General features: G+C 47.4%; 2 protein-coding genes across 6 annotated transcripts; one reads left to right on the forward strand and one right to left on the reverse strand.

Moving 5' to 3' along the window:
- The first annotated feature begins 310 nt into the window (after positions 1-310).
- Positions 311-22,552, forward strand: LOC6600966 (probable nuclear hormone receptor HR38). Of its 5 annotated transcripts, none has more exons than XM_026986163.1 (7): positions 311-377; positions 2,130-2,340; positions 13,563-13,901; positions 14,244-14,317; positions 14,437-15,119; positions 16,994-17,450; positions 17,529-20,373. In XM_026986163.1, exons 3-7 carry the CDS (start codon positions 13,898-13,900, stop codon positions 17,907-17,909), a joined length of 1,599 nt encoding a protein of 532 aa, XP_026841964.1. In that variant the 5' UTR covers positions 311-377; positions 2,130-2,340; positions 13,563-13,897; the 3' UTR covers positions 17,910-20,373. The 5 variants fall into 5 exon arrangements, with proteins under 5 accessions (XP_026841964.1, XP_026841963.1, XP_026841965.1 ...); XM_026986164.1 differs by lacking the exon at positions 311-377 and adding an exon at positions 22,330-22,552 and having other exon boundaries at positions 2,079-2,340; positions 17,529-17,915; XM_026986165.1 differs by lacking the exon at positions 311-377 and adding an exon at positions 20,907-20,917 and having other exon boundaries at positions 2,079-2,340; positions 17,529-17,915.
- LOC6600967 (cytochrome P450 9c1) lies at positions 6,191-8,118 on the reverse strand. The gene is made up of 3 exons (XM_002025969.2): positions 7,855-8,118; positions 7,253-7,796; positions 6,191-7,196 (listed from the first exon to the last, which is right to left on the reverse strand). Exons 1-3 carry the CDS (start codon positions 8,031-8,033, stop codon positions 6,324-6,326), a joined length of 1,596 nt encoding a protein of 531 aa, XP_002026005.1. The 5' UTR covers positions 8,034-8,118; the 3' UTR covers positions 6,191-6,323.
- Positions 22,553-22,598: the final 46 nt, after the last annotated feature.

Below are 22,598 nucleotides of genomic sequence, written 5' to 3' on the forward strand. Positions count from 1 at the left end.
ATCTATCAATGACGACGGCAAGTCCCGTCTAGGCGCCGTCATCAGGGACACTTCTGCATATTAATTCTGAAACATTTTCACACTACGAGTAGTCCTGTCCCAGTGGCACGTGCAATGGAGTGGGTAACGGAGACTCTCACCGCGCCTGCGCGCTGGCTGCGTGTGCCAGTGGCCCAGTGCCACGAGTTGCATGCAGCTCGCACAAATCGCTCCGAAATCGGAGTCCGAATCGTCGGCAGGCCAGACAGCATCCCAGCTCTGTGGCATGTGGCAGTTGAATCAAGTACGGCGAGGACAGTGCACGTGCTGGCGGTTGATTTTGTAGATCCCAAATATTACGTATACGTCGTGTGAGCCATCCATTGAGTGAGGCAACGGTTCGTTTGTGTGCGTCTCGGTGTGCTGAATGCTCGTTAATTGTGCGCTTGACTCTTTGGCTTTGAATCGAAACGACCGACACTGAATGCGAATTATAAACGATTTCCGGATCGGCCGAATGGTCTAAGCCGCTTACAATACTCCCCAGTGGCTGCTGTTGTTGTCGTTGCTCCCGCGCCTCTATTGGCTGCTTTTGCTGCGTTTGCTTCTCGTTCATCAATAAATTATGATGTCCTAATACCAATTGACAGCAATGGGAGCTTTGGGGAAGCATGAATAAAATATCAAAAGCATTTTGTGCCCCACAGTTTCCACTACAAAACATTGCCGCCGCTCCCCGATCTGCCCCATTGCCCCATCAGCTATAATCAGCGAATGAGCAAAAGCAATTCTCTGAGGCGGCCAGGCCTCTGTGTGCACGGAAACTCTACCCACTCACGAGTGTGTGTGTGTATCACATCCCTTTTTGCATTTATTAAATATTCAGCGTTTATACGCATTCGTGCGCCAAACAACAAGGATAATAACAAGAAGAAGAAAAGAAACACACAAAGACACACAAAATTCGTTTCGTTTGTCTTCCTCCTTTTTCGGCTGTTCCCGTCGTTTGATGTTGCTTTTTCGGTTCTGTACAGGCTCTAAAGCCAAACAATCCCCCCTTGTACATATATTGACAGTGTGGCCGTGGCCGCAGTTCTTATACACTTACAAGCCCCACTCTCCCTCTCTCTACCTACCTCCCTATCACTCTCTCCATGCCCCATCGCCAGCTTAGCGAGTCATGTTTACTTAATGGATACGCAAGGCAACTATTAAGTGCTCCCCCAGCTTCCCTTTCAGCGAGGGGAACCAACGCTTCTTATTTATTATCGTAGCTCTCCCATCGCTGTTCTGGCCTTGGCCAGAGATATTATACCCAATATTACCTAGCCCCGTGGCATTTTACAGTTGACCAAATTAGCTGTATTTGCCTTTTGGCCTAAAGTGCAGCTGCCAACAGCTGGCGCAATATCCGTAGCCAAAAATGTAAGTTGAAAGCCACAAAATGATTTCAGAAGATGGTTGGCACTTCGCTTTAAAGTAAAACCATAAAGGAGCTAAAGTTTTGTAGTCTGAAGCCATAGATACGCCTGCGAGGCGATCGTTTCAATGAAGACTTTTATACCATGGCAGAGGCATGATATAGTGATCCGATTTTAGTCGTCCCCAACAGCCTGTGGCTGATGCCTTTCCTCAAGTATCCTCTGCAAGAGTACAAGTAACGGCACTCACACTCAGCTGTCGCCTGGCCAGTCATTAACTGTACTTATTGTCACACCTGCACAGAGACATTAACACAGACGAGGGCATTGAGAGCATCGCCTGCTGTTTCGGGGCACAGGCACATTAGCGGAGCCAGCTGCAGAGGACCCCAAAATAACACTTAATCTGAATTAGCTTCAAAGATTCGAATTAGCCTGGAGATTCGGCCGTCCCCGGGGGGACCGCAGGCAGAAATGTCCCACAGATTCGTACAGAAATCATCTGCATGTAATTGCGAGTGGGTCGCCGTATCTTTCGACCATTCCCGAACCCTTTTCCAGGTGCTAAACACCAAAAAGCAACAAAATAGAATCTGTCTCACCAGAGCTGTCTCCTTTCTATCTGTCTCTTTGTCCTCTCTCTTATCTGCCCCTCTGACGACTCTCCCTATCTATCAGCAATAGCGTTTTCTTTCTTTTTAATTTGTATGCGCACTTTTGCTGCTGTAGGACAGAGAGGAAGCAACAACAACAACAACAGCAGCAGCAGCGACACCAAAGGCGAGAGAAGCAAAAGCCGAAAAGAGAATTAAGAAAGTTAAAGTTGAAGTACGAGAAAGAGACACCGCCAGCGGGCGGTCCAACGGTAACTTAACTTCATTTACGTCTGAAAACGCAGTTGAAATAAACGACTTCACGACGCTGGCGGATTTTCTAAAAAGTAAGTTAAGCCTACGCTTCCCTTCCCTTCCCTTTCTTTGCCTTTCCTTTCCTTTCATTTCTGCACTTCTCCCCTTCGGCAGAATTCTCTCACCTGCCGCCAGCCAGCTACTACTTGCCTCATTAAAGGTTAGGTGAGATGTTAGGGATAAGACAGAGACAGGGCGTCAGCTGTTGGAGGAGCAAAACAGGAAGGGAAAGCGAGTGGGAGAGCGGAAGAGCGGAAGAGCAACTCCAAGGCATTTGGACAGTTGGCATTGTTTCGAGCGAGCAGAGCGCAGAGCGCAGAGCGGAGCGGATGTAATGCTGATGTCAGCTATTTCTGGGACTCGAGATTCCTTTCAGCCAAGCTCTGCTCTTCGCAGGAAGTGGGGTCGGAGCCGCATTCCAAGCTGTTTCCCTCTGTTAATTCCGCACTGAATATCTAGAATGGTCGTCGCTTCGCTAATTAAATTTCACGCGCGGGGGAATAAATACTCGTCAGCAGATGGGAGAATCTCTTGATGCTCGTAGCACACTTTTGCGGGGTACTTTGTGGTTTTGTTTTCTGTTCACAGGCAATTGCATTCGCTCTCAAATCACACATACAAATCATACCTATAATCGTACATACGGACGGTGGGAGCCGGATGCAGGTGCATACGGCATGAGGCAGCATTATGTCGGCGGTTGGTTGGGCTTTAGGCGAGATGGCAAACTTGCAACTTGTCCTCGCAAACTTGCCAACGACACAAGAAACTTTCCCTTCGAGCACTCTTCAAATTATGCTTTTCTTTCTCGTTTTTGTGCTTTCTGTGTGTTTCCTTATGGGGGAAAACTTGCTTACACCGAATTCAAGAGACGTTAACAACGTTCTCCGGGCGCAGACGGGAAGACGTGCTCCTCTTATTTATATACAATATACGTATCTCAGGATAAGTAGAAAAGGAGCAGACCAAAATGCGGGAACAACTGTAAAAATGCTCAAGTGGTTGGGGGAAATGGAATGGAACAATGACATGCCATTTAATTGGATTCAATATGAGCTGGTGTCTCCATCCCGATCATACTCGTTTAGCTTAATCATTATACAAATATCGTATCTGATTTATAGGCTCATAGATAATAATGATAATCAAATCTCTTTCCTGCATTACCATTTCTATGTATTTGGCCTTTAAATTGATGTTTCGAGTCGAATTTCATCGCCTAGAACATGTCACGCTCCCATCTCTATTAGACGCTCCCCTCTATGGGGAGCCATGGAGAACAGAACACTTGTCATACACACACGCACACACATACGCTCTAAATGTTATCGCTTCGTGCTTATCGCAAAACGCATCGCAGCAGCAGCGGCAGCAGCAGCGGCAGCAGCAGCGGTGGGTGTTGGTGCCAGCGAGAGAAGGGAAAAGGGAACACTCCAGTGCGACAGTTTGCCAAATTGTTAATGCTCAGAATTGTCCTTGTGCTTTTTCTTTTGGTTGCTGCTTCGGCATTGCCGTTTACTTCTGCTGCTCCTTCGCCTTTCGACTGCTCCGCCGTCTGTTCCCAGGACAGAAGTCTTCGCCGTCGCCTTCGACTGCTTCTCCGTCTTCGCCTTCGCCTTGTTCGTAGCTTGTTATTGTTCTTGGCATTATCATTGTATCGCCGTCATTGCTCCTACTCTTCCTATATCTCTGCACTCTCCCTATCCACCCACTCCATTCTCATCTGCTCCTTGGCCACATTTCACATTTTTATTTTATTCCTCTGTTCGTTGTTTTTTGTGTCTGCCGACGGTCGTCGCCTAGTCGGGACAGAATGAGAGAATGTAATGCTTCTGCAGGCGTCTGGCGGTCGTGGCGCCAAACTTTCTTTATGACCTCTGCTCTATATCCCAGATATATCCCTCAACCTCACCCCTCATTCTCTCTCTCACTCTCTCTTTGTGTGTTTGTGTGTGTGGGAGAGTGTGCGCTGAATTGATTGATAAGGTTTCTGTGAACAAAGCAAAACAAAGTAAAATAGAAATAGAAACGGAACTTTCTGTGCCTCGGTGCGTGTGCGTGGGTGTGGGTGTGTGTGTGTCGCCACAGTTTATGATGTTTACGCTGGCATTTCAAGATTACACACACACGCACAGCGATGACAGGACAGGGCAACATTCAAATACAGACAAAAGCTTGAAGCTGCCAGAGAAATGCCCGTCGGCGCGTCGGCGGCCTGGGAAGCTCAAAAAGTTTCCACATAAAACGAGCGGTGCGGGGAAAGAACCGCAAAACGTTTGCTTAGTTATCCCCGGCAGCATCTCCGAAACTTTTCGGTTTTCGCTTTAATTCCACTTTACCGTTGCCACTGACACTGCCGTTGCCCTTACTTTTGCCTTTCCCTTTGCCTTATTTTTGAGCAAATATTGTGGTAGACTTACACACACACACTTACACTCATCTTTCGCCTCCTGCTTTAGTATGCTAAGGATTGCCTGCAGCTTTGTTGCAGGTTACTACCCACTACCGCCCGCCCACATGCGACTCAATCTCCCAGAAACAACAAGGTGGCCAATAAAAAAACATTCAACTAATTCTAGCCGCGCTGAAAGTATTCACCCTGCCCCTTCCCCTTCCCTGGCCCCTACCCCTGCCCCACGGTTGTATGCAACTAATTACGTGTGTTACTTTGTGTGAATAATTGCTTGTGTGTGTGTGTGTGAGTGTGAGGGTGTACTCAACGGCCATATCTGGTAATTGCCTTTGCTTTTTTATTGCTTTCGGGTGCCAGCTTAATGACCATAGGCGTGTCCAGGATTTGACCCAAGCTCCAGGGTCGTCAAATGAGCGTCACAGGCCCAGGGGGGTCACATACAAAGGATGGAGGGACCAGACAGAAACTTCATCAATTAAATTTGATGGGGATATGAAAAGGATCTTGGCAAGCAGAGAACTGCTGCTTGGTTTATGATCCCTAGTCCTCTCTTCCGCCATTCAATGCGTTCACAGAAGAATATAGAAAAACACATTGGCGAGAACTACGACAATATTTGATGGATCACAATTGTCTGGCGAAATTATCTAGCTTTATTTCGCCCTATCGCTTATAAACTCCCCAAACAACGACATGGACCTCGAGCCTCCAGTTAGCCTACACGGGAGGAACGACCATTGAGCAAAGATTGGGCTTAATTATCTTGCCCTGCTTTACAGCATACTTTTCCGAGTCAATCGATGGCGTGCCAATGGCGGGGGAGCGTGAGGTGAAGAATGCTTGTCAGTCTCCGTCGCTACTTTCGCCACCCCACTCTCTCTTTTCACGGTACAGTTTATGACACAAGTGTAATATAATTCATACTGTGGCAAAAAATTTAATGCCGCCTGAAAAATAACTCCCAATAAATAATCCTTAATGTCCTATGTGTACGTACGTGGGTGGGTGTCGTGTGTGTTTGTTCTGCTGATGTTGCCGCTTCCCTCTGACCTATGCTCTCCTCCACCCATAAACAAGGCGTGGCACGACACTCACATGACTTTACTGGCTCTCTCTCTCTCTCTCTCTCTCTTTGTGCTGCTTTTGTTGTTTGCGGTACGACCGCATCCCATGCCGCATCTCTTGTTGCTGTCGTTGCTGTCGTTGCTGCTGATGTTGCTGGGGACCCCGTCACGCCCTGACAGTATTATGACGGGGCGCATCGCCCGCCCCAGACTTTGAATCTCGGACAGCGACACGTTCCTCCAAAGGAGCAACATAAAACAAACCGAAAAATGTGGAAAGTGAAGCATTGCCGCGACAAATTTGTCAACTTTGTCAACGACAAAGCGAACAGGAAAGAAGGGCGGAAAGCCGAATCCTCACATACCCTTGTGGACTCATCGTTCTTCTTCTTTGTACAACCCTCTTCTGCACTTCAAGCACTACCCTTTGCCAGGGTATTTTATTCGTTTTTTTGTGTTTTTCAATTGTATTATTATTTATAAGTCAAAAAGGGCAGTGGGCCCCCTTGCATGCCCATTTGGGGCCATTCATTAATTACTACTCCTGGACTTTTGCCTCTCCATCCACCCTGGCCACGAACTTGCACCAAAACAATTCCCGGGGCATCATGCGGAAGCCGGCAATGTTCCCCATCATGTCCGTCGTGGTGCGTTCAGCAGGCTCCAGTCGGAAGCGACGGACCAGGCCATATAGCAGGGCCTTGACCTCCATCAGGGCCATGCGATTGCCGATGCAGCTGCGCTGGCCGATGCCGAAGGGCAGGTAGGTGAACGGCTTGATCTCGTGCTTGTGGTCATCGTCAAAGCGCTCCGGGCGGAATTCGTCGGGTTGAGGGAAGTTGTCCGGGTCGTGGTGCAGGGCAATGACGGGAATGTTGATGAGCTCGTCCTTCTTGAGGGTCAGCACGACTTTTCCCTCCTCGTCGCGTAGCTCGAAGTCCGAGCCGCACATGCGATCCAGGACGAATGCCGGTGGCCACATCCTCAGGGACTCGGAGACCACACAGTCCATGTACTTCATGCCCATGAGAGTGTCGTAGTCCAGGGGCTTGCCCCCCAGCTGCTCCTCCGTTGCCATGATCTCCTCATACAGCTTGTCCTGCGCCTCGGGATTCATCAACAGCTCGTGGCTGGTGAAGCTCAGGCAAGTGGCCACCGTGTCGAAACCAGCGGAGAAGAAGAGCAGGCACTGGGCCAGCAGATCCTCATCGTTGAACTCGGCACGATCCTCCTGCGTGGTCGTCTCCTGCGATGCCTCCTGTTCCGCTCTGAACAGGCGCTGCGCCTCCATCAGCTGCTGAATCATGTCGGGGCGTATGATGTTGTGCTCCTTACGGTACTGTATAGCACCAAACACCAGCTTCTTGAAGTAGTCCACATTGTTCATGTCCATCACGGATACCCGAAGGGCCTGGCATTGAAGAGGGATCAGTGAGATATCTACAATAAAGTCAGATCAGCGCATACCTTCATCAATTTGGGCAGCAGGATGAAAAGCATCACCTTGAGGACAGCCCAGAGACTAAAATCCGCAATCCGCTGTCCAATGGAGAAGAACTCGTTGTTGGGGTCCTTGAAGGAGTTCACCTGGATGCCAAACGCAGCAGTGGCAATCACGTCGTTCGTATAGCGTGTGAAGAAATCCTTTAGCTCCAGCTCTGTGGCTCCATCCTCTGCCAGCTTTCGTTCGATGTAGGCCACCGCCTCCACGTTACAGACTTGAATCAGCTCAAACATTAGACGAATCTTGAGGCTGGTGAAGGTCGGAGTCAATGTGCTCCTCATCTGCTTCCAGCGTCGGTCGCGCAGGGAGAGCAGGCTCTTGGACAGCACGCTGTCGTTGGCACCGCCGCCCGCGTCGCCGAGGCCCTTTCGATGGTTGGCAAAGTTGTCGAAGCTCTTGATGCCCACCTGCCGGATGAGTTCCGGATCGGAGAGAAAGAACAGCGGGTCGCGCAGGTTGAAGACGCCGTACACCTTGTGCTGCTTCAGACGCATGTGCACCGCGATGCTGGAGAGAGAGTTTATCAAGTTATCATTCATGGTATCTCTGTTTGCATCTACCATACCTGTGCTTCAGGTAGGAGGCTTTGCCCATCAGCACGGCCAGCGGAATATTTCCCAACAGTGGAACGGGCGCCTCATGGACCACGCCCCGCTTCAAAAAGAATCTGACCGGGGGCTCGGCCCATTTGTACAGCAAGAAACCGATGAGCGCCCCAAGGGCCAACAGCACCTCGAAGGCCATTTCACAGGAGGACGGAGGGAGTGGTGCGGTGCGGTGCTGGAGCGCCAAACCGTATGGGGGATACCTCCAAAGACTAGAAAAGCGTCTTAGCCGAATGCTGAAACGCCACTGAAATACACAATGTTTGTTCTCTTCTGTTATATACGAAGCTTTCTGTGTGTCGGCAAGCAGCAGAACCGGCAAAGTTTGAGCATGTGTTCGTGAACAGGGCAACACAGAAAGAGAGAAAGAGCGAGAAAGAGCGAGAAAGAGCGAGAAAGAGTGAGAGAGAGAGAGAGAGAGAGAGCGATAGAGAGCGTGTTGACTTATCAATTAGCATGAGCGTGTTGGAGTATGAAATAAATATGAAAGAAGAGAATCAAAACTGTTTGGTAGAGTAAAATGAAAAGGTAGCCAGAAAAACAGCAAAGAAATTCTGGTATAAGAGTTCCGTTCTTATCATGAAACCAGAAAGAAGCGCCACAGCATAAAATACCCCTTTCGATCGACTAAAAGGTACATACTCTTATGTTTTAGTGGATTCCCTCTTGGAAGTTTAGTTCTGGAGTCATCAAAATGAGAAATCTGTGTGCTAGAGAGAGACGTCAGAGGCAGACTGTTTGTGGATCGAACACTGCGCTGCCCAACATATTTTTGGAGAGTCAAATAAACCTACATATGTACATATATATACAGCTATTTCATTATCCATTTGTTTACTTTGCTTACTGTTTACTTTTGCATTTCTGAGCGGAAGAGAGCAAAATAGAGCATATGATGGATAGAGACTAATTCGAGATATTTTATACATGTGTATACATATATCAAATAGCAAACGAATTTCATTTTTGGTCGAAATGTTGCCTTGTCGGGATTGAAATGGAAGTCCCTGATAGCACGCTGATATGATAGAAAAATGATAATGTTATTCCAATTACTGTGTACTGTGGGTATGTGCGGTGTGGGCGTTCGGGGAGCTAATGGAAAATCCAACTATGCATAAATAGATTCAGTTGGCATTTGGCATGTCATGGCTAATCTTATTGGCATAAACTAATTTCAACATTAATCCCCTTAAGTGACTCAACTATTTATTATAAAGGACTTGGCGGCAGCAGGCGGCACGTGCTTGGGATCTGCGTCTTTGTTTTTCTCTTCTTCTTCGAGACCCTTAAAGGGAAGTCGGGCTTCAGACACAGAAATTAAAGTTCTGTCACTTAATGCATCTCCTTAGAGTTATATATATGTACATATGTATGCATGCTTATGTAATACGCTTGTATGTGTGTTCGAGTGGTGTAGGCATAATGAAATTGCTCAGAGAGTTTAGCAGGTTGGAAAACTTTTGTGTATCACTGGTTGGTCTCAGTATCCAGTCCGGCCCGCCCCCACTAATGTGGGAGGAGGCGAAGACGTTTATGGTCTCGGTCCAATCCCCGAAACTCCTTACGCAATCAGCTCACGTCTCCGGCAAATGACAAAATTTGCTTGCATTTAGTGAGAGTCTAACCAGAAATTATTGCACTGCTCTGGAGGAGAGCGAACCGCTGGAAAGGAGGGGCGGACGTGGGACAAATACAGTTATCTGTAAGCATGCTAATCTGTTTCGAGTTCTGCTGCGGCGCTGCGAATTCTGCTTGAAGGGGAAATATCAAAGAACAGCTAAATCAATCCCACTCAGATTTCTCTCTATTTCTCTCTCTTAAGCTGTTGGCTCAGCTGAGTGGGGTCAAGGTGTAATAATAATAAGGTAAGGCAAGGCGAGGCAGTTAGCTAATTGCAATTGTATGATTACTAAATCGGTTTTATATACTCCAGTGACATCAGTACTGCAACCGAGCAATAAAATATACTGCCCGGAGACCGGACTCTACCTTAACCGTACTATTAGTATACCTTGGGTGAAGGCGTCTGCTGGGATCCTTGCTGGCTCTGTTATTGGTGGCAAACATTTTGTCTGCTGTGGAAAGACCGGGATTTAAATCTTTATATTCTCTCTATTCCATTGGATTTCGAATGTGTTTACACTGGTACAGGGAGGGGGAGGGGAGCCTGAAAAAGGAGGAGAAAGCTGAAATGGCCATGTACTTGAAGCCAGTTTTTTCTTTCTTTTGCAGCCATCACCATTTGAATTTAATGTTCTCTGCCTTGTTCTTTGCTGTTCACGATTCTGTTTTCGTGTTCTTTTTCCATTCTCTGCTGCGGCCTTTTCATTGCAAGTCAAGTGCCGCCCGCAAACTTGAAAGAGAACTGTCTCCTTGAGGCCACTTCCCTGCCTGCTCTTCCCCAATGGATATCTGCGATGTCCAGTTTCGGGGGCAAATCACACAAGCAGGGTAAATATTTTGACATTTCGACTCTAATTAGGCCAAATTCTTGTGTGTTTCTCCAATCAAAAACGGATAATGGAGGATACACGCTCTCGCGACAGGAGAAAACATTTGCTTAGGGCATGTGTGTGTTTTGCGGAAGCCATTGGAATATTCCTTTAGCTCTAACGGCTTCTTTCGCCTGTTATTCGTATGTATTCGTGTGCTCCCCCACTTGAAGTGTTCTCCAGCTGTCCACAAATAAGAACAAGCTGAATATATGTAAAATATGTATGCTCTTCAGATGCCTCGGAGCTTACCAGAGCTGGTGCTTGTTCTTCCCTCCTGGTTATCCTGCCGTTAAGAGCTTACATTTTGATTTGTTTTGCTTGTTTGCCTGCTCTTTTGCTGTAGGTTTTTCATAATTAAAATAAATAAACAAGTGGTGAAACGTTGTATTTGGTTTCTGCATTCGTTCTCCAATTATACATGGTGAAGGATTCCATTGCGCCATCAAGTATGCAACATTCAATAAGGCACTTCTCATGGATACTCGGTTTCGGATCCATACATCATCCTTACCCGATTGAGGCGATGACTTCGGTACCGCTTTGAATAACTGCTTATTGGAATACCAGAAATGTTTCATCTCGGTAATCGCGCCATAAAAGGCTTAGCCAACTGTATAGTGGAGGCGCCAACTGAGGGTAGAACATGCCATATAAAATGTTAATTTATTGCCATTGTGGGCCATTCCGCAAACGATATTATTATGCAATCGCATACAAAACAGACCGGAAAAATACCAAAAAAATACAATGGAATATAAAAATATTCCTCTATGAGATGTGGAAAGCGTTTTGGCAAAATTTCGGCATTGCAAAATCAACAAAATGCAATAAATATTTAACAAAACAAAACAAGGACAAACCATAGAATACACGAAAACAGCTCTGAGCAGCCTATGGACTCGATTCCATTACATTCGAGGCATCCTGTTACCAAGAATTTTGGGCATATGGCCAAGACAAGAACAGAGAGCGGACCCAGGGCCGACACCTGGCCGTACGTGACCCAGGCAAAGATATTTATGTGTGTCGAAGGAAATCGAATAACATTTTTTATGCACGCATCAAATTTATGGCCCAGAAGCTTCGCTTTCGCCCTGGCTTGCTCAAATATGGACATGACCAGATAGCGACTTCCCCAGCACACTCTGCTCTGGCAGCATTCCTGATTTTTCAGTTTTCCGCGACCGCCTGCAGTGCTCGAAAATGCTCTGTCAAATATTTGCTCAAAGAGATTGCCCATTGGCAGTGCGAGTGAGAGTGCTGTCAATCGCAGGTCGGGGTCTGTCCATGAACTGTGATACGTAATGGGAGTCGCCTGTTCTGCGGGTAATTTGCCGTCCCATCAAATCACTATTGTCCAGAGCCAGTCACTGTGACAGTGAACGCTGGAGTGATGCTCATCTCTGGCGGAGAGTTGGTGGCTTTAAGGTGGGAGTGGGAGTGGAAGGGGGAGTGGGACAGTGGTGCTGCGCCTAATATATGATAAGGATAATATGTCCCTCTCCCACTCTCCCACTCTCCCACTCTCTGCTTTTCTCTGCGCACTCATTCAAATTTATGCCAATGCCTAAACGCTGATTATGACAAATATGCCATGCTCCACTGGTTCTGGTTGGCTTTCCATTTCTGGCTGTTGTTCTGGCACGGGTTCTGGTGCTGCCTCTCCATTCCTCGCTCTACTTGGGGGCTTATTATTATTGCTGTAGGCCTGTTTTGTTTGCCTTTCGACCAGTTGACGAAAATCCCAAAATAAATAAAAGTTTTATTATTAGCCTGAGTAGACGAGGAGGGTGGTGTGTGGTGGGTGGTGGGTGGCGAAAAATAAAATGGAATCAAAGCAGGATTTCTGGCTCCCAGCAGATTGCCACTAATGACACGCACGCACAAGCGCACCTTCCACACACACACGCACACACACGCACACATGGACAGTGTGTCAACAATTATAATGTGCAAATTGTTTGATATGTGTGCGTGTGTGTGTGGGCGTCCGTCACCTGCCATCACATTTGCTTTATTGCCGCTCATTAGAGATGCTCAACGAGCGAGCACAAAGGAGAACACAGAACCGAATCCTTTCTCTCTTCTCTCCCCTCTCCTTCTGTTTTCTGTTGATTTCCCAACACGTATGCATAAGTTTTTTTCTTGTCCTGACGCCCACTACCATGACTCTCTTTCCGCTTGGCTGCTGGGAAATGACAAAAGATTTTTGCTCACCAGCTGTTTTGACACTTTGATGAATGGGGTCGCCAGAGCTGTGGCCGTCAGGATTTATAGGTGTGTCTGTAGCAACAAGAGTCCAGGGAAGAAGGACACAAATGTTAAACGCCTTACAAATTGAAGTTCAAATATACGGACATTCTGTACAAGTGCAAGGGAAACTACTAAGGATCGAATTGCGAAGGAATGGTGATTGGAGGCAGAGAGATTTCCCATCAATTCATTTGTCTACTGCCTCCAATGGGGCCACTCCAAACGTGCCAGGAGCTGCGTTGCATTGCTTAGGCTGCCTTGAGAGGAACAAAGTCCGCTGCTCTCAGGAAAAACCTTGCCGGAACCGTTTGCGCTAAAAGCTTGAGCTCTTAAAAACATACACCTAATAATAGAAGGCGTTTCAATTGTGCGGAGCCATATTTTCATTTCAATTATTGTTCACACTCATCCAGGGATTACAGTTTCATGATTCATGGTTATGCGTTGCGTTGGGCGCATTGTCCCGGCAACCGACAACCGGCAACAATAATTAAATTGCGTATATTGGGGCGCAATTGTGAAAATTGTTGCAAGCTGAAAACAATCGCCGGACTAAGCCCAACAACAACAATCTCTCCAAAGCCAGCAATAGTGGGGTCCGGTCCTATCCGGATTCCGTAACTAAGCCCAGAGCCATCCCAACAAAAAAAGGATTATTTTGATTATTTTGCGTGTTGGCGACGTGGTGGGAGGGGGGGGACGGGTTGGGACTGCGGCAGGCGGCTGTTCATTTCAATGAACTTGCCTTTCAAACGAAATTTTATCATGCCGGCCCAGGCAGTCGTTCTCTCTTCGATGCCTCCGCATCGCCGCAACTGGAGTTGAATGTGCGTGGACCGGACAAAATCTGGGGGTAAAAAACACAAAAGAAAGTGGAGCACAATTTGCTTATGTTTTTCTTTTTTTTTCGTTTCAAGATTTCCAATCCCTGTGGCTAACGAGCTGGCTCAGCTCCGGCAGCGGGAGGAGGCAGAAGAGCAGCAGCGGTGGCGAGGATAAACGCTCCGTCAACGTTTACACGCTCCAGCAGCCGCATAAATTTCCGCTTCAATTGGACGTGTACAGCGGTGGTAATTGTAGCTTGGATTGCCACCACCAACAGCAGCGGGAGCTGGACGGGATCCATCATCCTTCACAGAAATCAACACTTTCCGCCTCTGCCCAGAAACCGCTGCCCGGACGCCAGCTGTCGCAGAGCTGTGACGGCGCAGCAGCAGCAGCAGCAGCAGAAACCAAATTTATTGAAAGTTCAATGTGTAAGGCAGCAATAAATAAAAGCACCAATACATGAACAATCAGCAGCAATAAGAATTTAAATTAAATTTTCACTTTGCTCTACTCCCCCTCCCTCAGCCGAAGACGAGCAGGAGATGGAGATGGGAGATAGAGGCACCAAAGGTATGCTAATAGTAAGGTAAGGCAGTTCAGTTCGTGAGCAGAGTCCGCTCTCTCGAACTGCCTTACCTTATTGTTGGTATACCATGGAGGCGCCTTCTGCTGCTGTTTGATTTGACTGTTACATTTGCATAATTTTATGAAAATCTCACTCTCTCTTGCGCTATTATGCTTTCCTCCTCTCTGTCTCTCTCTCTCTCTAGCCCAAACAATGGACGACATGGTCTATCAGTGCAACTCCATTTATGTGCTTAATGCCAGCTATAATGCATATGGGGTAAGTTTTCCGTAGTAGAGCCCGCATGTGGGTCCTAAACTTGCATCACGATCCTTTGTCTCTTTTGCGTCTCCGCCTAACTGTCCAACCGTGTCTCCTACTCTATCTTGCCTTGGCAGGACTTGGGCACATATGCGGCAACAAAGCGTGAAATAAATGGCAGCCAGGGCCGAGCAGCGGGAGGAGCGCCAGCGAATCCAATTGAGGCAACTTGCTCCACGAGTGCTGCGGGTGTGGGTGTGCAGCATAAATTCAAAACTTTTGGCAGTGCCACAACAGCGGCAGGGAGAACGGCCGCGAGAACGGGAACTGGTGGAGGATGCGCTTCAAACTACGTAAATCCTGTCGCTACATCAATGTCAACCACAATGTGTTCACCGGCAGCAACGGCCCTGCAAAAACTGTTCAATTGCAGTGTCGGCAATGCCTGCCAAAATGTCACCCACACTCACAGCAACATCCACAACAACAACACTATCCACAACAACAACACTATCCACGAGAGCGTCCATAACAATGGCTGCCTGTCAGCAACTGGAGGAAGCCTGTGCGAATTCACGCTCGAGAGCACATCGGTAGCGGTGGCGGTGGCAAGTGCAAGTGGTGTATGCCCCCCAGCAGGTGCTCCAGTCCACCCCACAGCCACCCAGCCGCTGCTGGCCAAGAAGAAATGCACCAATGTCAAATCAACGCTTATTGCCAAGAAGACAAAGTTTCTCAAATTTCTCGAAGAAGAAAAATGGCGGAGCGCTGCGGCAGCAGCCGCCCCAGTAGCGGAGGATGACGGAGGAGAAGACATCGGGTATGTATTACAGCCATGGATTCATGTATGTGTGTGTTTGTCTGTAGGTGAGGCCATCTTCTGGCTGGGCCAAAAACTTATAAATTCTCATAAATGTTGTAGGGCATCTTGCGGCGTTGAAAATCGTGGCAAGCTTTTTGGAGTTTCTAGTTTATTGGACAAACGATATTTTCGTCGAAGTTTGCTGCCACATGCCGCTAGAGTGGTTTCTCATTAACTCCACAAAGATGAAAAATGAAATAAGTTCCATTGGAAATGAACAAAAATATCGTTAGTTATCGATTACTGCCCTGCCCCATACATAAATGGAACTATGTATGGGTGGCATGAAGAATTTAGACTGCTGGAAACTATCATTATTTATCGATTACTTCTCAATTAATCATGGCCCCGATCAAGGGTCATCTCCACTATTTGTGTGTACTTCTTATGGCCTCCATTTGGGGTCATTTCTTGTCTCCGTTTGGCGCCATCTTTATGGCCATTTGGCCCGCTAAATGCTGTACCGAACTTTCCTAGGACCTGTCCGGCTCCGGCCTGCATTCAATTATCTGTCCGGCAGATACTTTGTTTCAGCGAAACTTTCCTGCATTCTTCATTAAGTCAAAAGTTCTGACCCCCATCGCATAGCAAACTTGCTGCCACCCTGCATTTGCACGCTGGCTCTGCTCTTTTATGCGGCCATTTGCGAAATTGAAAAATTAACGCGTAGCCATAAACATCAAGCGATATGAACGCAGTGGCGCTCAAAAGCGGCTTTAAGGGGTGGTGGGCCCCCATCTCCATCCGCAAAAGTTGATTAACATGCCAGCCCGTCTCCGGTTCCGGCTGCGGCTCCGGCCCCGGCCCAGAACGCCTCAATGGATTCCCATAACTGTACATATTGAAGTGCAATAATCATATTTTACGGGGGGGGTGGGGCACGCATGCGAGACGGCAACACTTGAGCGGCCCCAAAAGAGAAAAGTTGCCGCCAAAGCTGCATTCCCTGTTCGCCCTTCCATCACCACTCACACGACTTTCAAGAACCGAAAACTTTTCGTGGCGCGTCGCCCTCCTCCCGCTTTGTGTCTCTTCCCTGTGGCACACAGCCACAGACTCTCTTTATCCCCCCCTGTTGCAATAATGATGTCAAAGTTCGTTCACGGCCGGGAAAATTTCATTAATTGCAGTTTCAGAGGGCGTGGTCCTGGTGGGGCGGTTCTTCTTTGATTTATTAGTACCCGGTGCACATTTAATTAGTAAACGTCAACAGAGGGAAAAAATGCTCTCTCCTCCGCCCCGTGTTGGGCCCGTGCCTCTTAGCCAGTCTCATTACAGGGCGACATCACTAGTGAAATTCTTTAGCGCACATTCATCAACTTTCGCGACGCCGACAAGAATGACGACTCCATCAACTTGTGCTGCAAAATAACTTGCGACATTTTTCAAAAACTTTTTCCTTTACAAGAATTTGCATTTGCAGTTTTCCGCAGTTTTTTTTTTAATGCCGATAAGAGCTCGGGGTCTTCTTTAATGGCCTCCGGTCGGGAGCTTCCTTGTCCGCGGCCAAGGTGTTTTCTCTTTGGAAAAACCCGGGGATTAATTTATTATGGCCTGAAGTGAAAATGCTCCCTGGATAGTGGTGTTGGCCGGGGGGTATTTGAAAGTTTTATATGTTTCGTTTCTCACACACGCGATTTTCAGGCCCATGCCAGCCTCCACACTTTATTTGCATTAGCTGGCAGTATGTACATACGAGCAAATGTACAGCTCTTCTTCGCACACCCACTTCATATTCGTTGGCCTCCTTCCGCTCCACTTGCAGCCGTTTGATGCGCGTTTAGTTTAGTCAACCAAAAGCTAAATAAACTTTCATTTACCATGCTCGACAGCAATGAGGCGGAGCCCAGCTCAGCGGCCAGCACGTCGACAGCATCATCATTTGTGGGCCACTCAGGCGTGCAAGGGCGGAACAACAATGGCAGGCACTTGAAAAATCAGAGCAACAGTCAGGAAGCTGGACCAGCCCCAACCAGAGCTGGAGGCGGAGGTGGAACTGGGACCGGGGCTGGGACTGGGGCTGGGGCCCGCCAGCAGAATAAATTGAACAATTGGAGCATGCATAATGAGGACAACAACAAACTGACCAACTACCCGCAGCTGGAGCAGCAGGAGCAGCAGCAGCAGGAGCAGCAGCAGCAGGGGGAGCAGCAAAAGCAGCAGCAACATCAGAGTTCCATGAAGGAGCAAACGCAAGCCAAATCAAGTTACGAACTGTACCAGGAGGCAGCCGACATTTTGGGCCTCAGTTGCAGCCTCTGTGATAACTGCCGCTGCCTGGACTGTCAGGTAAGATGGAGGATGGTGATCCTTATGGAACAAGCGTAAGCCAATCATTCACTCACTCGTTCACTCCATCGTTAACAGAGCGGCTACTTTGATTGCGATGACGACGACGAGAGCTACTCGGAGCAGTCGCTGATGGACGATGAGTACGAGGACTACGACTACAGCGTGGAGGAGCTGCAGATGCTGTTTGCCAGGGAACATCAATTGCGACAGGGGCCCGAGCAGACATTGTGCTATGCAGTGGACTGCCAGCAGAACTGCCACCTGCCCCAGGACGAATCCCCAGGCACACCAGCAGCCCACCCAGAGCCAGAGCCCGTCGGGGTGTCCGGACACCATCGTGTGGCCATCGATTTTGATTTAATTAACGCCACTTGCAGCCAAGTGTTGCAAAATTGTGAAACATTCAACGATTTGAGTTTGCTGGATGCCGCCGGGACCGAGCGTCCATTTACGTAAATTCAGGTGAGAGTGGGGCCAGCATGCGGACGTATTTTTGGGGGAATTTTGTGAATTTCGTAGAGCTATTCCGGGTATGATAAGCGCATTCTTTGACATGTGAACACATGCACGGGTGGGTTGTCAAAGCGTTGACAACCTTCCTTTCATCTGGTATTTTCAAAGAGCTTGGTCCAACTGCCACCTGCCACACAGTAACCAGAGATCCTTCCAAGAACCCTACCGACTCCTACTAGGGGCTTAAATCCGTTCTTTAATAACAATTTCTGATTGTGAAGAGTTGAGGGGACCCCTCGAAGCGAGAGGAGAGTGAAATATGGTTGGCTGTTATGCAAAAATGAGCAAATTGCATTTTATAGTCGTATACGAGTATCCCCAAAAAGGAAACAACAATTGGAAAGAGCTGAAATTTCAGCTGAGTTGGCAGAGCTCAGTGGGGCATGGAAGCGGGCATTTGGGGCTGTGGGAGTGGCACGTACCGGATTTGGTTTGCGAACTGCCACCGCAACAGTGGCAATGGTCGGTACTTGGTCAGTTTATTGCATTTAGTCAAGCTTAGTTGTTGTTTTCATGGACGATTGTTGCCAACAAATGAAAGCCGCCAGGGGCTGACGGCGGAGAGGACGGCAAATTTGATTTTCCCGCAAAAACAGGCTGCAGGAAATTTCACATTTTCACATATTTGTTGAGGGCTCAAAGCAATATGCAAAACATGCACTTTCTGTTAGTGTTTCATCACTTTTTTTTCTGAGAATGCTTGACCCTCCTCTCGCCGGCCTACAGTCCAAAGTGGAAGAGCGAGGGCAAAGGCATAGCAAAATAGCAAACTGGAAAAACGGCCAACGGTGAAAGCAACTTGAATCGAATTACATTTAGAAAATTAAATTTAAAGAGCTCGCGGCAGCCAAATCCCTGGGCAAGTGAATAATGACTGCTACAAGCGGAGGCAATAAAGAGGCTGCTCGTCCGCACACTGAGCCTTCCACCGCCTAAGCCCCTCGAGGCCGACACGGCTGCTGCGTGTGAGAGGCTCCGATAGAGCCTCTTTGTGGATGTGTGCGGCTGTGTGTGTGAGAGTATGCCAAGTGCATTCGCCGTTGTTCAACCATCCACCAGCAGCGCGAGCTCAGCGGCTGCTCATGTTCTTGCTCTCCTTCTCCCACTGCTGGCCAGCTGCCAGGCCCACACACACTAAATTCCGTTCGGAGAGACAATGCACTAAAGAAGATTCCAAAACAGCGAAAGGGCGAAAAATAGCTGTCCTCCCCTCTCCTCTCGCAGTCTGCTTTTGACTGTATGCTACTTATGCAAGCCCTGGCCGCAGGGTCGCTTTATTGAAAAATCATTTTACCTTAGATTCTCGCATGGCCAATTGAGCACATTACACACACACACCGAGACACACTCGAATGCGCATTTGGACAGAGGCAGCAGCTCCAGCAAATGGTATTTTACGCAACGACTGCAGGAACTGGGCGGGTTTGTGCCTGTGTGTGCTTTTTCGATTTAACGGACGGGCAGTGGCCACAAATTGATTGCAAAAGTTAGTTTCGTAAATCGCTCAATGAAAGCCAGCCAAATGCCGTCATTGAGCTGTCGGGCGAGTGACATGCAGCGAGACGGAAAACGATCGAGTGAGAGGATCCGTTACTCGCCTATTCCGTTTGTAATTTTACACTGAGAGTGAACCAGTCAGTGAGCGAACAGCGAGTAAGCCATTTATTACTTATCCGTTACCTATTTTGCTTGCCGTTTACAAATATAGAACAAATTAATGATTGCTGCAGCATTACAATAATCAATCAATCCATTGAGTATGCAAAGCTTAAGTGCTGCTGACCACTGTGCAGCTGCAAGTCCAAATGCAATAATTCCCATTAAGTTCCAAACCGCGCCACGCCCACAAGTTCCGCCTCCGCCCTCCACTGCCTAATGATGCTTGATTTAATTAATGCCGCATTACCTACGTGGCCAGAACGGGAGCAACCAGTCCGTGCTGTACCGCACCGCGCCGTACCCGTTTAGGCCCGAGGATTGGGAGCACTGCCAGGGCCGGATGGCAATTGGAAACTGTTAACGTCTGCTGAGGGTGGGGAAAGGAGTAGCAGGGGGAGGAACCACATTGCCATTTGCTGATGATGATAATTTATTGCCCCGAAGGGTTTTGCAAGGCTACCCACTCTTACTCGCTCTCTCGTTCTGCCTCGTTCTGCCTCTGTGCGACTCCTTAGAGGAAACGATTTCCGCTTTGGGCCGCCCCGGGCGTGGGCAAATATTTGCAGTGGCTTTCTATTCGTATTTCCCCAGCCAGAGCAAACAAATTGTTAACAATATTTATTGTTTGTTCGATGTTCGTCCGCTGGATCGTTCTGCGGCTGTTGACAATGATGAAATGGCATCTTATGGCCCCGTTCCGTCCCAGACTGAGCCACGCCCACTCCGTTGGCAAAATCAGCGCATGTTACTTGACCAAAGGAAGAGATTCTGACCAAGACAAGAGCGGAAGGCCGTCTGGGTGTGCAGCACTCTGGGTCACAGTCATCGGACGGCGTCAATGCTCATTTCCGTCGACATATTTTCATTTCCTTTTGGCTTTTTGATTCGTTTTCTGTTTTCGCTGTTTGTCCCATGGATTACCAGCTGGCAAGTCCACACCCGAAACCGAAGCCCACGCCAACGGCATCCGCCCACCGCCCAGCGTGAATTGTAATTCATTAAACTTTTATTGTACAACATTTTCCGCCGGGGCTGCCCCTCTCTTCCTGCTTCGCAGACCGACCAGCACTTTGGCTTTGAGTCCTACTTCAATTTTAATTCGAAACTGAGGCAGGAAGAACCCATTTATGGCCCATGTACATACGAAACTTTTGGCAACATTTAAAAAATACACAAAAATCATAATTAAACTTTTCAATAGAATCTCCATAAACAGGGCACCCGAAAGCAAACAGACGGCATTCGGTCGCTGCTAATTATAAATTATGTATAATTTTCCAGATCCTTTGTTGGCAAAAATAATCTTAATGAAATCATTCAAACAAAACTTCGGGCCATCCTTATCAGACAGTGGAGGGTGTGCCAGGGGGCCGTTCTCCTGCCTGGCGGCAATTAATTTTGCTCAACATTCATGGACGAAATGAGGCACGTTTCGATAATGAAAGCCGCAACTGACACGCCCCTCCTCGCCTCCAACCGACACGCCCCTACTAATTGTGCCAACAACTTGATTCCAGCCGAGCAGCTGCCACCGTCTCCTGCAGTCTCCTTTTTCATTCATGCTCGTATCCGGCACCACATAAAAGTAGAGCCAAAAAAATATGCATGTGTGTATGTGTGTGCTCGTGGCGCCCCAAAAAGTAGGCTATCTAATTGTTAAAGCATCAAGAAAATGCCACAAATTTTGGAGTGAAGTGGCAGAATGGGCCGCCCGCACCCGGCCACATATATGGACAGTGGGAAATCAAGCACTGCTCTGCTTCTACTGCAGTTTCATAAATTTGAATTTCAAATTAAACACACAGCCTCACGACCATAGAGGAAAGACTCTCGACCGTACCGTGCCCTTGTATCAGAACTTTAGAGAGAAAGTTTTCGCCTTAAACAATTCTTTAAATTTAAGGGAATATAAGGGTATATCAGGTATATCTCATAACAACCTGTTAACAGAACAACCTATTTCTTAGATGCTATACTTAGTTACGTATTTACGTACATTTAATGCAGACAGCTCCTTCTGCTTTCTGCACTCAATATACCCCATGTTCGGCTCGTTTACAGGGCAGTGAAAAGCAAAGTTTTCTCTCAATCTCAAAAGTTGGAAAGTTCCATCCTTATGCAAATTGATTTGTGTCGTGTGTTTCTGCAACATTTTCCCCAAAAATGTACAATGTGGTTTGGTTCTTTGTCTGTGAGATTCATTCGTAGGTATTTATTTGATTAAGGCCTTATATGTTTGACATTTTAGTTTACGTTGTAAATGCAAAATCAACACAAAACTATTAACAAGAAATAGTCGGATAAATTAATTAAAATGTCAGCTTGGATTAATCTTTCTCTTTGCCAAAAGCGATTCCGAAATGTGCAAAACTTGACAAAAGTCCCCTCCTGCCCGGCTGCCCTTCTGTGGGATAGACTCCGGGGACGAGGCAAGGTCTCCTAGGCGGCACTTAGAAAGCCGCCCAAAGCACATCTATGAATTTTTTATGAGTCCTGCCCAGGAGTGGGGCTTGGACAACATTCCCATTTGAATATATGTGCATAAAAATTAAAATTAAAATTCAGAGTGTGTGATTTTTTTATGGCAGAGCGATTCAGATTGCATATGCAACCAACCATTTCCTTATCCATACACCCACACATGTATATATAATTTCTACCTACATAAATAAATAATAAGAGTTTCGTTCCCATATTTGAACAGGAAACGCAATCGAAATCGAACGCCACAGCTAATTAAATGTCGAAAAATGAACAAAAACCTTTCATTTCCACTGACACCTTTTACAGTGCCTGCCAATTGTATGCGCATGGACACCGTGGGGTGTTTGCATTTCATTTAATTTCTTATTTTGATTTCAATTAAGTTCGGACATGCCGACAGTAAAAACGTATACCAATAAAATTAATGGCATACATGATGTATATGGACATACATATATATAGATACATATATATACATATATATGTATA

Source organism: Drosophila persimilis, unplaced genomic scaffold (genome assembly GCF_003286085.1).
Source record: "Drosophila persimilis strain 14011-0111.01,24,50 unplaced genomic scaffold, DperRS2 tig00000002-arrow-pilon, whole genome shotgun sequence".
NCBI classification, from domain to species: Eukaryota; Metazoa; Arthropoda; class Insecta; order Diptera; family Drosophilidae; genus Drosophila; species Drosophila persimilis.